Source organism: Serinus canaria, chromosome 1 (assembly GCF_022539315.1).
Source record: "Serinus canaria isolate serCan28SL12 chromosome 1, serCan2020, whole genome shotgun sequence".
Classification (NCBI taxonomy): domain Eukaryota; kingdom Metazoa; phylum Chordata; class Aves; order Passeriformes; family Fringillidae; genus Serinus; species Serinus canaria.
In genome coordinates, this window is record NC_066313.1 from 81,897,964 (window position 1) to 81,913,669 (window position 15,706).

A 15,706-nucleotide genomic window follows, 5' to 3' on the forward strand; every position below is an offset into this window, starting at 1 on the left:
TTTAAATCCCATCCTCATTTGCTGGGAAGGTGAAAGGCAGAGGGGTTTAAGCTGGAGTTGTTTGATTTGAGGTCAAGTCCCAAGTTACTGTAATATGGTTTATAGCTTTTAGAATCTGAGAAGAGCTTTCTATTTAACTTGATTTGCTAATTAATCTTAGAAAGTCTTGGGTATTTGCAGTTGAATTTTGGTTGATGCGACTTTGTTGAAAGCACAGGCCAAGTGCTTAGTTTGCTTCAGAGTGTAGAGTTCTTTCTTGTTCTGACTCGGCTTTCACCAAGAAGGCCTGCAATTGTGTGGTACAAATACAGGCTTAGGAGCTGTGTAGGGAATAGAAATCCTCTTTAGTTGTTCCTGGTCAAGAGCAGTAAGACAAATGCTACTCTTCCTCTTCCACAGTTAATAACCATTGAAACTTTCTAGTGACTTTGTCAGATTTTAGGAAAATGCTTACCTGTTTTTTTTTTGTTAGTATTTTGTCTGATTTTTCTCCCACTGTCTAGCTTCCAGTTGTGGCTTTTAATGTGAACAACTTGCCTTTCACTGAACCTATGCTATCCATTTGGGCTCAGCTTGTAAATTTGGCTGGAAGTAAAATAGAAAAACAAAGAATGAAGTCTCCCAATCAAGGTCTTTCAGGTACAGTTGGGGGCTTTTTGCTGTGTTTTCTTTGGAAGTAGATGAATATGCTCTGTGAGAAATACTGGTACCAGCAAACATAGATAAGAAAAAGGGTGTCCTGGAACCTTACCTGTTTTCTTAGTCAGTGCTGGATAATAGGTACTTGAGACAAATTTAGCTGGATGGTGAATTGCTCTGCGCTATAAGTGAAATATATTTGATGGGAAACGGTAAATAAGGTTTGGGGCTGATCTTACTCTACTGAGTTGTTTAAAATACCAGATCCACGTAACATCTCTAGCTGCACTTACTGTGTTATAAACCAGCTGTGTGATTGTCCAGGTTGTGAAAAGCAGGAAGGCAGTATTTTTGATACCATGAGTCATACAATGTGTGCAGGCTTTTGATCCATGTGCTGTTTAAACTGACTCATGTGAGCAGAACACAGTGAGTTAAAACGCAAACTGATGTTTGGGCTGAGGTTGTATGAATGATAATCTTTCTACCCTAATACAAGAAATTTCTAGCACTAATGGCTGCTTAATATTTCTGACAGGTCAAGTTGATCTGGATCTGCTGCGGTGCCAGCAGTTAAAGCTGTACATACTAAAAGCTGGACGAGCTCTGCTTTCTCACCAGGATACACTCAGGCAGATCTTATCTCAGCCAGCTGTTCAGGAGTGTGCATCAAATCCTGCAGGTATTCTAGAGTGCTACATGACTGTGCTGGTCTTTTATTAGATGGTAGATAGAGTATGTGACCATAACCCTTGCTAGTGGCAGCTGGACGATAGAAATTCAGTTTGCTCTGTAAAGATTAAAAATTAAAGTTCTTGCATGTTTTAAGCCTCTGTGTTAAAAAGATTTTGACCTTTTTACTCAAGTTTTGAAAACTAAGAACATGAAGTGTTTGAAGCTCTAAATACTGAAGTTAGCTAAATGTGTAGGTCTTCTATGGTTAGTAAGCTTTTTAAGTAATTTTAAAGTACTTGATACTTTTTGCAGAGATTTTCTGCTTCAAAAGTTAAAATTGGCTATTGATTTTACTTCAAATGTCTTGCAGCTTCCAGTGAAACAAGTATAGAATATAATTTCTTAATCATTATATTAAAGGAGTTGAATGAGTTGTAGTTCTAATAATTTGAATTATTCCTTCGACCTGCATTCTACATATAAAAATAAATACAGTAACTGTCTCAGCTTTTGAGATAGCTGTCAATGCCTTTGGAGTATGTATTAATTCCTTGGGTATTTGTGAAGTATGAAATATCTTTAAATATAATAATATATTTGTCTTATATGGATATTTTTTGTGGGATTTTTTTTGTGAATTGCCAGATTTTAAGTCAAGGGAATCTACAGGGTTTTTTTTAGGAATGGAGCAGGGTTTCACTCTTACCATCATTTTTAAAGGGAAAAAAAAAAGTAACACTTTTTTTTTTAACTGGAACAACATATGTTGAGGACTATTAACTGTTTTATTATTATTGTTTAATGAAGAGAGAACATTTTTATGTGGTAGTCACTGTAAAAATTTACGAAACATGAATGTTTATGCCAACAGAAATACGAAATTAAATATGAAAGTTGCAGAATTGCTAGCACGTTGGTTAAATAAAATTATCCTGTTTTGAAGGGACAATGAATACCTAAAGGGATCTCTTCCCAAGACCTGCATGATAGGGAAAATAACTCATGTAATTAATGCATTATATTTTGGGGGAAATCCAGAAAAGCATGCTTTTGGGATCACTAAAGTTCTTGGTTGTCTGGATCAAGTGGTTTGTCCTGGAAGTACTTCTTGCTAATAGCCTTATTGCAAAAAAAGGTGGGCTCAAAAGACACAAGGTGTAAAGGTGTAACTTCATTGTCCACTGAGTAGTTTCTGTTAGACATGTCTTAGGTGTATTTTAATAAATATAGTGTTGATCTATAAATTTTATTCTTGCTTTTTGTCCAGAGATTGTGGTACAAATGGCTTAATTTTAAATGCATTGTATCTTTGGAGAAGAAGTATGTGATAAATAGCAATAAGCCCTAGAATAAGTCTTCTGATTGACCGAGTTACATGGTTTTGGTTAAAATAATGTTTTTCTTTAAGAGGATGGAGCAGCTGCCTCTCCAGACATAGGAGATATGTCTCCTGAAGGACCTCAGCCTCCCATGATCCTTTTGCAGCAGCTTTTGTCAGCTGCTACACAGCCATCACCTGTGAAAGCCATATTTGACAAACAGGAGCTTGAGGTAGAGTCTGTGTTTTCTGCTAAATAACCTAAGAAATAACTTTGTGTAATCCACATTCCAGTTGAAGCTTATTAAACTGTAGGTTTAAAAAAGAAGTGACTCTGAACCCTTTTGGGCAAATAATGTTCAAGGCATGCATAAATATAAACACACACATAAATATTCTCATTTTGTTTGGGCTGATTTACTTGTTCTCCTCTAGGCTGCTGCTTTGGCAGTGTGCCAGTATCTGGCTGTAGAGTCTACACATCCTTCAACTCCACTGTTTGAAGACTGCAGCTCTAGTGAAGCTACAACACCCATCACAGTGCAACATATCCGGCCCACAAAAGTGAAGAAACGCAAGCAGTCTCCAATTCCACCTCTCCCCATTGTAGTTCAACTTATGGAAATGGGATTTCCTAGGAAAAACATAGAATTTGCACTAAAATCTCTGTCAGGAACCTCTGGAAGTGCTTCTGGATTACCAGGTATTTTGTTTAGCAAAACAAATAATATTAGAAGGAGAAGAAGAGTTGTAAGCTGATTAAAACAGTACTTATAAGGGAGAAGTTGTTACCTTCTTTTTGGATACAATCATAACAATGTCAGAGAATCCTTTGGAGACAAGCTGAGTTTGTTTTCTGTGTTAGGAGTGGAAGCCTTAGTTGGCTGGTTGTTGGATCACCCTGATGTTCAAATCACGGATCTTTCTGATGCTGATACCATCTCTGATGAATATTCAGATGAGGAAATAGCAGAAGAAGTGGAAGAAGCTGAAGCTGCTTGTCCTGTTGTGAGTATTAACTTAGTAAAACCTAAGTTATGCTAGCTAGCTGCAAATTTTGTAATTCATCCCTTTTTGGGAAAATGGCAAGAGTACAAGGACAACCTGCTGTCCCAAGCTTTCAGAACAGTAACAAGGATCATGCTTGCCCTGTGTTTCTAATACATGACATAAAACATTTGAGGATAATCCATAAACAGTTTGTGAGTTAGCACAGGGAGAGCAGAATGCAGGTAGGTGTTTAACTGGTGGTAGCTCCAAATAACCTTGATAGATGCTCTTAGTTTCTAAAAAAATAGTTGATGTTATAGTGTAATATTGGTGAAGGAGTTTTCCTTTCTCCTTTCCCTTGGTCTGAAAAACAAACATCTGTTATCTACAAGGAAGGACTTAAGAACTAGTGAATAAATGGCCAAAAAGTCTATTAAATAACTTAACCTTTTCCTTATAAAAACTTTTTCCACTTACTGATGATAAAATTGTCATTACAGTGCCTATTGGGTATGATAGATTTAATGTGAATTTAAATTAGTCTTCTGTTGACTTTCAAGAACTGTTTCAAAAAAGGACTTGTCAATAAAATTGAATGGGTTTCATATTTCTGTTTATCCTTGAAGGACTTATGTTGAGTTTTCTTGCACATGTGGGATTTTGTAATTTAAATTAATGCATTATATTTGGAAGGAAATTAACTTGACAGGTTTTGCAATCTTTATCAGGATTGCAATGAAAAACTGCTAAATATTGCCTTTATTGAGAAAAACCCATTTAATACTCAGGACAGAACAAAGTTTTCTGAAAATTCTCCTTACAGCTGGAATGCAGTAGTTCTCTTAAAAAAAAAAAAAAAGCTAATCTAATCTTGAAAGGAATAATTTTTAATAAATACAATTTAATTTTTTAGCTTGTTTTTCTAAAGGAGTACTTTAAATCTCATTGTACTATCTAAAGAAAAGTTGCTAAACTTTAGGTTAGAGATTACCGTTTACCACTTTTTTTTTTTCCAGGAAATGTCCTAAGAAGTGGAATGTGAATATGTATCTTCAAGGCTAATTAGAGATTAGAGTAGTGACAAATCCTCTCTGTTCTGTTTTTCTTTGGCAATCAGGTTTCATAAAAGCAACTTGCAGCTTCCTTTAAACATTTTGAAAATTTGCATCTATGTTCCTTGATAAGTAATTTTGGAAAGTAAATTTTAATTTAAAATCATGTAGATGGTAAATGATATCCTTACAGTGAGTCGAACCTGTTGAAATTTTTTCCCATTTTGGCATGGAGCTGGGATACTGTATGGGCTTATTTTTGTTGGGTTATCTTCAGTCTTTGCCAACAGTTTTATTTATCTGAATTGAAAACAAATTTTGCAGTTGTTTCATATTTGTTTTGGACTTTTTTCCAGTCAAGTGGTGCTGTTGTAACAGAGAGCCAGACCTATAAGAAACGAGCTGATTTCTTAAGCAATGATGACTATGCTGTCTATGTTAGGGAGAATATTCAGGTAAGTATGATGATCAAAAGCAACATAGAAACTGTTTTCCTCTTGGTACCAAAGCCTTTACAGATCTATTGCATTCTATTGTCCTTTTTCCCTAGGTGGGGATGATGGTTAGGTGCTGCAGAACCTATGAGGAAGTTTGTGAAGGAGATGTAGGAAAAGTTATTAAATTGGATCGAGATGGATTGCATGACCTGAACGTGCAGTGTGATTGGCAACAAAAGGGTGGTACTTATTGGGTCAGATATATCCATGTTGAGCTTTTAGGTGAGTTCACTTCTTGACTGCTTTTTAACTGAAAAAGTGAATGGTAGACTAAGGGAGATGTAGTTCTGGAGGGGGAAACCCCACTCACTATCCATTTATTCTTGCATCTGCTAGGATTTCCGCCCCAGAGTTCTGCCTCCCATATCAAGATAGGTGACAAAGTGCGTGTGAAAAGCTCTGTCACCACACCCAAATACAAGTGGGGATCAGTCACTCACCGAAGTGTGGGCATTGTCAAAGGTAATGTGTGTTCAGCATGGGGAGGTAAGAGGCTCAAGACCACACAGGCTTTCTTCTAGACACACTTAAAAATCACACTGTTTCGTGGAGTATTGAATGATGTTAGGGAATATAGAAGGCATTTGAAGTCTGTGGTGAATGCATAGAAATATGCTCTGTGGCAGCCCATTTGGTTAGCCTGTCCATCTGCTTTTGAGCCACTTCATTTGCACACAGTAAAAGTCTTTAAGCATCCATGCAGCTTCTGGTTGTAGTTCTCATTTACACTTTGGATGAACCACAGATGATTTTCCTTTAAGAAGTAATTGTAGCTTAAAGCTTCATAAGGAAGCGAGGAGAAAGTGGGATGCACTTGTGTCAGGCTGTAAGGGATGTAATTGAAGTAATCTGTAGAACACAGGTTCTTTGAGGAGGTACAGATTTTGGTCATACTCTATCTGTGCTTAGAAGTACCTGCTTGCTTGGGAACTGCTTCTAAAAAAAAATTAAGAAAAAAATCAGAGTAGAAGAATTGAAATGGAATACTACTCTAGGGACTTTTGGCTTCATTTTGTAGAGGTTTGCCACACCTTGTGTTTTCTCCATGTTTTTGTCACAGCATTTAGTGCCAATGGAAAAGATGTTATTGTAGACTTTCCTCAACAGTCACACTGGACTGGCTTGTTGTCAGAAATGGAATTGGTTCCCAGCATTCATCCTGGAGTCACGTAAGTGATGATTTACTTTTATCTTAGTGTATAGGGGTTATCCTATACCTTATTGTCTTGATTCTCTTGTCTCATTAACAAGTAACTTGTACCACATATATATAGACTTGTTCTTCTCTTGTCAAATCAGGTGTGATGGCTGTCAGATGTTTCCTATCAATGGGCCTAGATTCAAATGCAGAAACTGTGATGATTTTGACTTCTGTGAAACGTGTTTTAAAACCAGGAAGCATAACACCCGGCATACTTTTGGCAGAATAAATGAACCAGGTAAGCTTTGCGGTGTGTTTCTTAGATTGATTTAAAATGCATTTAAGTTGTTTTGGAAAAAACAACTAAAGTTTTAAATTTAAAAGTTTTAAATTTCAGTTCCTTAATATGATGAAATTAGTATTCAGATTGACCCCCTGGACAATAAAACATTTATAGCACTGCTACAATTGAGTGTGATGGACTTCAACAAAACATTAACCCCTAAACTTTTTTTGTAGTGTTAAAAAGTTTATAAAATGTCTTATGTGACAGTAACTGTACGTGTCAGAATGGCATTTTTACTTACATCAAGAATAAAATGTGTAATTTTCTAATCCTCCTGCCTTTTGCTGTGTTGGGGCCTCTAGTTGGATAGAGTGACCCCGAGAAAAGTTTGAAAGTCTCTTTTCCCAGCCCGGCGCTTGAAGAAGGAGTCAGGGCTCTTCATTTCTCAGTCTCAAGATTGTTTACTGTATCTTATCTATGAAATTCTTTCTCCTTCCAGCCAAGGTCTGCTCAGCAGGACAGTCAGAGGCACTCTGCCTGGTCTGGGGCGGTGTTATCTTTATATACTAAAAACTATGTGTACAATATTTACAATTACTTTCCAATACCTATCACCTATGTGAGATAGTGAACTTCTACTCTAAACCAGTCTAAAAGTGCCAACATCACCAGAAGATGGAGGTAGAGAAGAAGAAAGGCTACACACACCCAAATCCCTCCATCTTGTCCCTAAAAACTCCTATACTAAAAATCCCAAAACCTTCATTTACACCCTGTGATAACTTTATTATTACACTGTTTAAACTGCTGTGGCTTTTAGGTCTTCCTGTAAAGCTGGTAACTTTCTCCACGGTTCATAATTGAACCCACTGGTGTTCTGGACTGTGTGCCAGGGTCTCTGAGCCCCTTAGCAGAGGTCCCGGCAACTCCAGACTCCCAAAGGGATGTCCTGAGTTCTGACAAACCTGGATGTAGATGAATAGAATCCTCATGGTGCCAGGGGCAGCTGGAAATACTTAGGATGCTTTCTTATGCCTCAGTTGCTCTTCAGCTATTTTGCCTGTTGGTGTGTGATGGCTGTTGCCTCATTTCCTCTGTGATGTGGGGGCTTCAGAGAAGTGTTGTGGGAAAGGGAAGGCTTTTGAAAGACTCATAATCAGGCTTTTTTTCTCTAGGGCAAGAACAGGTACAGCCATTTTAGCTCTAAAAATTTGGGGCTTTGTATTGTTATGCAAAACATACCTGATGTTTCATTTTACTTCTTTTCCATCCACCTGTCTAACAATTAAGCTTATCCCTGGTATTTGCAGGATGATGCTCACTTCTGGAGGAAATTTCTTTGTATTTAGACATTGCCAGTGTAATTGTTTTGGAAAATGAACAAACTTGATTCCCACCTAGAGATTGTGAACATGGATTGTATGGGCAAGAAAGGCATCCATCTAATAAGTCAATTGATATAGTTGTGCAACTAGACTGGTGTGAATCTGTAATCCTTCCCCTTGCCCTTGTTGTAGGGGAGAGAAGTTAAAATATTATTTTCATCAAGATTTCTAGATGCTACAAAATCAGTGAAGGGTAGTGAAAGTAAGGTTTTTGCAGGGAGGAAATCTACATCTCCCTAAATCACCTTCTTCTGGAACTTTGAATTTTCCAGTGTTCCAATTTTTCTATTTCTATTCTTTGGTAGGGGATTTTTGTTGAGGTTTAGTTGTGTGTTTTTCATATGCTGTAGTGGTGTAAAAAATTGATGTGCTGTGGCCTGTATTTTGAATTACATATCGTCATAAATTTTGATCTTTAAAGGAAGAACCTTTTCAGGTAGCTGTCTAGTCAAGAACTTGGAAAAGTTGAAACTCCTTTAAAAAAAGGAGCTATGCCCTTTAAGCATGAGTGTCGTGTACATAGTGTCACCATGCCAATGTAACGTGTTCCAAGTGTCCTAAATGTAGCCTACATACCCAAAATGTTGGATTTGTTCCATTTCCTTTCACCCTGCTTATGGGTTTCAAAGGAGCAAGTTTCTTTGGGAGGTGCATGCTGAATGTGTCACTTAACCCTGCAGGTCAGTCTCCCGTGTTCAGTGGGCGCTCTGGAAAGCAGCTGAAGAGACGGCACAGTAGCCAGCGGGGAATGTTGCTGGATGATTGGTCAAGGATAGTCAAGAATTTGAATGTCTCATCCTCTGTGAATCAGGCTTCCCGTCTTATTGATGGTAGTGAGCAGTGCTGGCAGTCTTCTGGTTCACAAGGAAAGGTAACTTTAAGCTCTAAATGCTTTATTCTGGTATACTTCATGCTTAAAAGGATCTCCCCAGAGCCTTCCCTTCTCCAGGCTGAACAACCCCAACTCTCTCAGCCTCTTTGTAGGAGAGGTGGTTCATCTCTGTGATTGCTTTTGTCACCCTCTTCTGATCCACTCTGTCAGGGCCATGAGGGTTTTTGTGCTGAGGACCCCAGAGCTGGTTGCTGCATTCCAGTTGGGGTCTCACAGGAGCAGAGTAGAGAGGGAGAATCCCCTCCCTTGACCTGCTGGTCAGTGCTCTTTGGATGCAGCCCAGGATTCAGCTGGCTTTCTGTGAGTGCACACTGGTGACCTGTGTGCAGCTGTTCATCCTCTAGAACCCCCAGCTGTCTTACAGTGGGGCCACTCTCCAGCCTCATCCCCCAGTTTGTAAGTATAAGCAGGATTACCCCATCCCAGATGGAGAATGCCGCACTTGCCCTGGTTAAATTTCGTACAATTGGTGATTACTTTGCCCTCTGGTCTATCAAGGCCTCTCTGCCTTGGAGGGAGTCAGCAGCTTCTCCTGGTTTAGTGTCATTGGCAGAGTTACTTACTGTACATTTGACTCCTGCAGCCAGATCGTTTACAAAAGGTGGTATGCCTTAGTTTATGGTTTATCAGTTTCATTGGCAGCAGTGCTTTGTGACCAGCCTAGGATGTGCAGCTGGGCATCTCTCCAGTGTCTTTTGATGCTCTGTTGATGGCCATGCTGAGAGTATGCCCAAGTACCCTTACTCCAGGTTTTCTACAAACTGCAACCTAATAGTTACATTATGTCCCATTACTTAACCTCCGGTGGTACTGTGCTTTCTGTGTTCTCAATGGTGTTGGTCTTGGCTGAAATAAATTGTTTGCTACACCTGCTTCTCTTGTAATTGGACGTAGGACAAGCAAGTAGGACAAGCAAGAAGTTCACAAGGTCATTTCCCTTGGGCCAGTTGCCATATATTGCAGCTGTTGTGTACCATTCAGAGATGTTTCTCATTCTTTCTTCAAAAGCATCACATAAATATTCTTGTTAATCATATGGCAGTCATAACAATACTATCTAAAAATGAAATTCTGTGTTTCCACTAGCACTGGATTCGCTTGGAGATTTTTCCAGATGTTCTTGTTCACAGACTAAAGATGATCGTGGACCCTGCAGACAGCAGCTACATGCCCTCCTTAGTTGTAGTTTCAGGTATGCGTATGTTCTCTAAGGCAAATTTTTTTTTTTTTTTCCACCCAACAGCAGGTATTTATCTGGTTTTTGTTAACCTAGTCATCTGTTACACAGATGCCTGTATGTGAAACAAACACCAAATCCTAAATGTTTCCTTCTGTGTTTTCTTTTCTAGGGGGTAATTCCTTAAATAACCTTATAGAGCTAAAGACAATCAATATAAATCCTACAGACACCACAGTGCCTCTACTCAGTGATTGTACTGAAGTAAGTGAAGTTCGTGTGAGAATTACTCTTGTGTGCAGCAGAATAATATTGTGCTGCAAGAGATGAATGAAAAGTATTGTGATCATTAAAGCCTGATATTTTATTTTTCCTCTTAGCTTAGCAGTATTTCTGGCAAGTTAGTCAAGTCACAAACACTGTTATAGACTTAGATACTGTAGGGCGCTTTATGTAAATCAGTATACATCTGAACCAGTAAGACTTTCAAATAAACTTAAATTTTGGGGATAATTTTGGATAGCAGTTCTGATCTTTTCTAACAACAACAAGGAGAAAAACATAATGAATTCTGTGAGATTTCTCATATGAATTTCTCATATGAATGAGGCCATGATAAAGCATGAATTATTTAGAGCTGAAATGATGAGCATTTAAAGTGACAGATTCATTTCCTTAAAGTGACAAAGTCAGGCAAAAGTTCTAATACTTTCCTATGTTTTATGAAGTTACAAAGAACCCAAAAGATGTCAACAGAGTATTTTTCTTCTTAGTACCACAGATATATTGAGATTGCAATCAAGCAGTGCAGAAGCTCTGGCATTGATTGCAAAATACACGGCCTCAGCATACTGGGACGTATACGTGCTGAGGATGAAGATTTGGCTGCAGTCCCTTTCCTGGCTTCTGATAATGAGGAAGAGGATGATGATAAAGCTAACACTGGGAGGTAGGTAACTGCAGTGATGAAGGCAGGGGAAATGGTAAACAACCCCAGTGTCTATAACTTAGTCCTATAACTCTGGAGATGATTGGAGGAAGAACACATTAGGTGTTCACATTAATTAGGTTGAATGGTAGAAATGAGAAATCAGTATCTTAGTTTATTGGAATTATAAGATAGATCCTTTGTCAATAAATGCAGTCTCTGAGCTGATCACACTGGTGAGGTGTAACATTTTGTATGACTCATTCCCTTTAGCAGTATGTATACGTGATACATGGCATGTGTGTATTTACCACTGCTCAGCAAAGCTAAACTGACCTTGTTTTCTTTTCTCAATATGTTCAGTCTTGTTAGAAAGAAGGCAGCTGGGCTTGAATCAGCAGCTACAATAAGAACCAAAGTTTTTGTTTGGGGACTGAATGACAAAGACCAATTGGGAGGGCTAAAAGGTTCCAAGGTAGGTTGTTTTCACATTTAAGTACAAGAGAGAATCAGTGTAAAATAAAATGTACAAGTTACACAACTTAAAATTAGCTACAAGGATTAGGTTTTGGTGGCTTTTTAGTGCTAAGACGTAGATGTCTGCTGGATGGAAAATTGGAGAAAATTTGCATTTAAGTTGGTACTCTGAAATCTGGCTTGATTTTTAGCAGTCACTCAGTCATTTGTTTTAGATGATAATGAACTAATTGTTTAAAAAATGTGTAACACTTGACATATTCTCTTCTGTTGAGTTTGCATGCCTAAAATAAAACTTTTGGTGAAGTTTATGTATTACTTGTGCTTGGCAATTGTACAATAGGAATTTCAGCCCAGTGTGCAGCCATTTACACGTAATTTTAATATAATACAAGATGAGACAGATCCCAAATGCTTATCAATTTAAAATGTCACTCATTCATCTGAAAATTATGTTGAAAGTATTTCTTCAGTTGATGTTGTGAAACTATAGTATTGAATCCGTAGAGTACCTGGAAGAAACAGGAAGTTAACCTTTCCTGTATTCTTCAGTTTTCTCAAGAAGACTTTACTAAAAGAAAGTCCTTGTTTATATGGCCTTTCATTTTTTCTCAGGTTTTATATTTATCATAGTTTCAGTATTAAATTTTTTAAATTGGTTTTTGTCCTTTTCCTGGTGTAATATTAAGTGGCATGGGTGAAACATCTGAAAGTACCTGTTAAATTAACTGGTTTATCACTTAAGAGCTCTTCTTTTAAGAGTGTAAAATGTTGAAATGAATTGTAATAGTTTCTATTTCCTGCCTGCTTTAGATAAAAGTCCCTTCCTTTTCTGAAACCCTGTCTGCCTTGAATGTTGTGCAAGTAGCTGGAGGATCCAAAAGCCTTTTTGCAGGTAACATAAGTTTAATTAAATAAATGTTAATTATTTAAGGGCAGAAACAGATTCTGAATTGTGAAACTCTAATGGTGTTTCAAACTTTTTTCTTTGTTTTAGTTACCGTAGAGGGTAAAGTGTATGCCTGTGGAGAAGCCACAAATGGAAGGCTGGGTTTAGGAATATCTAGTGGAACTGTGCCTATTCCCCGCCAGATTACAGCTCTCAGCAACTACGTGGTAAAGAAGGTGGCTGTTCACTCAGGTACTGACTATTGCTGTCCTTATATACATAAATGTAACATATTGAGCTTGAAAATAGTTCCTTTGCAGTTTTCTTGGGTGCTGTGATGCCCTAGCACATCAGATTCTTTTTTTTTTTTTTAATGAATACAGGTTATTGAATTCTGTGTGTTGTATACTATGTCAGGTTAAATCTAATGGTTCTGGTATTAAAATCTGTGAATTTAGACCATACAAGTTTTCTTATTTGCTGGAAGGTCACTTTGGTATTTCCATTTGGTCTAAAGAAAGTGTTTTCATTTTTAATATTTCCAGATGGTGGAAATATTAAAAATTAATGGTTTTTAACCATGGTGGATGGTTTTCATTTTTAATATTTCCAGATTGTTTTTCTCATTATTTTTGTCTTGCAGCTCTGAAAATAGTAAATTGAGGGATTATTGGTGGTTTTTTTAAATGTGCCAGGAGTCATACTGTCACAGAAGTTTTTTATTTTAAATTAAATCATATAAAAGCTCCAAAGAGCTACAGAGCTGAAAGGCTCATACAGTTGCACTGTAGAAGAACAGCAATGTTAAATTGTTGCTAAGACCTGCTGCCTGTTTGAAAGCTAAAAAATGTAAATGTATGTGTACAATTTCAGGTGGCCGGCATGCCATGGCATTGACTGTTGATGGAAAGGTGTTTTCATGGGGTGAAGGAGATGATGGAAAACTTGGTCACTTCAGTCGAATGTAAGGACCCCAAATTTGTCTGTATTTCAGTAGAAGATTTGTGTTGAATGTTACAGCACAGCTGACCACCACTATTGACAACAACAGTATTTTTCATACAGAAGGAATAAAAAAATGTTTTATAAGAAGACTTCTTTTCTCCCACAGTATATTCCATTTTATGGTGCAGTATTTGTAGTAGTCTTCAGCCATTTAGAAAGGAGGCATTCAATTAAGAAAATAATTGGAAAGATGGATAAAATCTTGATTAGTATTTTCAAATTTCACTGATGAAATTCCATACTTTCGGACATGCAGTTTTTGTTTACTTTTGTAAGGAATGGTTTTCAGAAGTGCCTTGAGGAGTGAAACCGTAGCAACTTTGTATTCCTCAGCTGTAACAGCTGTAACAGTTCATAACTTCAGCTGTCATTTAATAGCCCTTTTCTTTAGACTTCAGTTCACAGACTTCTTAGCCAGAAATAAACTTCTTCCACTTTTTAGTAATAGTAGTTCTATCTTCCACAGGACAGCTTTAGGAAAAATTTGAATTTTCTAAGATTTTACTTGGTATGTACCCACAGAACAGTATTTTGAAAGAAAAAACCCTGATAAACAAAGCCCATTGGTAAATACTTTTGTCATTCTGATTTATTTTGAGGACCTGCCCATAATACATACAAAATTAAATCAGATGGTTAATATGTTACAGGAAAGAAATTTTTTTTAAGGCTGGGTCAGACTATTGGAAAGGGAAGTCCAGATGAGAGTAGTATTACTGTTTATTACTCAACTGACTTATGTTTTAAGTCATTTTACTAAAAAAGAGATTTGGAACTTCTGGGCATTTCATAGTAGAAATATTTCCAGAGGCCATTCATAATTTTGTAGAATCCTATTAGTAGTTCTGGTATGCCACTATTAGGAAATCTCGAGTTTAATCCTTTTTTGGAATTAGGAGAACACTGTAGCTACATGAAGAATAAATGTTAGCAGTTGTCACATTGAAGTCTAACAGTAAATTCTAATTTTAATTTCTCTGTTGTGAAGAGCAAAGTTGGAATTGGGATGTTATCTCTTAATCTTACTGTGTGCTAATAAGTCACAGCTAATAAGTCACTCATCTTTGGGCAGTGACAGGAAATTGGTTTTCACTTTCTATTATGTGCTGTTTAATTGATTGATTTTGAATTTCTCACCTAAGTTTGGCAGCATATACATAAAATATTCTTTAAATAAACTTTGAAGTACATTAAAATAGGGTAAACCTTGGATTTATGGTGCTGCTGTAGAGTACATCTTGGAATCAGAGTGTTGCACATTACTTTATTGTGAGATTGCTGTTAGTTATTACACAATTTGTATTGCAAGAGTTGGACTATATTGTGTGGGTATTTTTTGATTAACACAATGGGTTTGTTGTTCATGTTCTCCAGGAACTGTGACAAACCCAGGCTGATCGAAGCGTTGAAAACCAAACGCATCCGTGATATTGCCTGTGGCAGCTCCCACAGTGCTGCTATTACCTCCAGTGGGGAACTGTATACCTGGGGTCTTGGAGAGTATGGAAGACTAGGACATGGAGATAATACCACACAGCTGAAGCCTAAGATGGTAAAATCAATGTTTCTTGTTTCTGATGAAATGCAAATGTGTTTAACAAATGACAGCAGCATGAAACTCAAGTAAAAAACATGAAGGCAGTATTAAGGCATTGTTTCAGTGTGATCTAAATTAGGTTTTGGCACCTGTACCTCTAGTGAAAGTAAAGCTATTTCAGAAAAGCCAAAAAGATCCAGTCTCTTTCTTGGGAAGTGATGTAAAATGGCAACTGCTGCTTTCAGCATTCATGTCCTGCATCTACTTTGATGCATAGCTGGAAGCTACCATGTAGCAATATTGGATTCTGGACATGGCTGGGTAGTTCTTTGCTCAGGCTGGGCACAATGACCGAGATGAGTTATAAGACCTTGGATATGTTTGTAAGGTTTTAAAATATAATTTCTTGGAAAACGTCTTTCTTCCTTCTGTTTTGTAGGTTAAAGTGCTCCTTGGCCACCGAGTCATTCAGGTTGCATGTGGCAGCAGAGATGCTCAGACTCTTGCTTTGACAGATGAAGGTAGGAGTATCTTGTTCCAGAAGCTTTCTAGCATATGGGAGTACTGTGATCATTGTTTGACCTGCAATTTGATGTTTGTTAGGTTTGGTGTTTTCTTGGGGTGATGGTGATTTTGGAAAGCTGGGCCGAGGAGGAAGTGAAGGATGCAACATTCCTCAGAACATCGAAAGGCTGAACGGCCAAGGCGTTTGTCAGATTGAGTGTGGTGCACAGTTCTCGTTGGCACTGACCAAGTCAGGAGTGGTATGGACATGGTATGTTACATTTGCCAGGGAGTATTTACCAAGAAATTGCTCT

At 37.6% G+C, this 15,706-nt stretch overlaps 1 protein-coding gene across 3 annotated transcripts in view; it reads left to right on the forward strand.

The window, feature by feature from the left end:
• The window catches only part of HERC2 (HECT and RLD domain containing E3 ubiquitin protein ligase 2), a 102,843-nt gene that overhangs the window by 55,286 nt on the left and 31,851 nt on the right, over positions 1 to 15,706 (forward strand). For all 3 annotated transcript variants that reach the window (XM_030234801.2, XM_030234802.2, XM_050981304.1), the window contains exons 43-63: positions 504 to 639; positions 1,178 to 1,321; positions 2,723 to 2,865; positions 3,068 to 3,335; positions 3,498 to 3,640; positions 5,031 to 5,129; positions 5,225 to 5,393; positions 5,508 to 5,633; positions 6,232 to 6,340; positions 6,471 to 6,610; positions 8,664 to 8,854; positions 9,962 to 10,067; positions 10,225 to 10,316; positions 10,826 to 11,001; positions 11,344 to 11,455; positions 12,271 to 12,352; positions 12,455 to 12,598; positions 13,220 to 13,310; positions 14,726 to 14,903; positions 15,328 to 15,409; positions 15,492 to 15,663. In XM_030234801.2, coding sequence (XP_030090661.1) covers positions 504 to 639; positions 1,178 to 1,321; positions 2,723 to 2,865; positions 3,068 to 3,335; positions 3,498 to 3,640; positions 5,031 to 5,129; positions 5,225 to 5,393; positions 5,508 to 5,633; positions 6,232 to 6,340; positions 6,471 to 6,610; positions 8,664 to 8,854; positions 9,962 to 10,067; positions 10,225 to 10,316; positions 10,826 to 11,001; positions 11,344 to 11,455; positions 12,271 to 12,352; positions 12,455 to 12,598; positions 13,220 to 13,310; positions 14,726 to 14,903; positions 15,328 to 15,409; positions 15,492 to 15,663 — 2,903 coding nt within the window. The remainder of the gene's footprint in view (positions 1 to 503; positions 640 to 1,177; positions 1,322 to 2,722; positions 2,866 to 3,067; positions 3,336 to 3,497; positions 3,641 to 5,030; positions 5,130 to 5,224; positions 5,394 to 5,507; positions 5,634 to 6,231; positions 6,341 to 6,470; positions 6,611 to 8,663; positions 8,855 to 9,961; positions 10,068 to 10,224; positions 10,317 to 10,825; positions 11,002 to 11,343; positions 11,456 to 12,270; positions 12,353 to 12,454; positions 12,599 to 13,219; positions 13,311 to 14,725; positions 14,904 to 15,327; positions 15,410 to 15,491; positions 15,664 to 15,706) is intronic.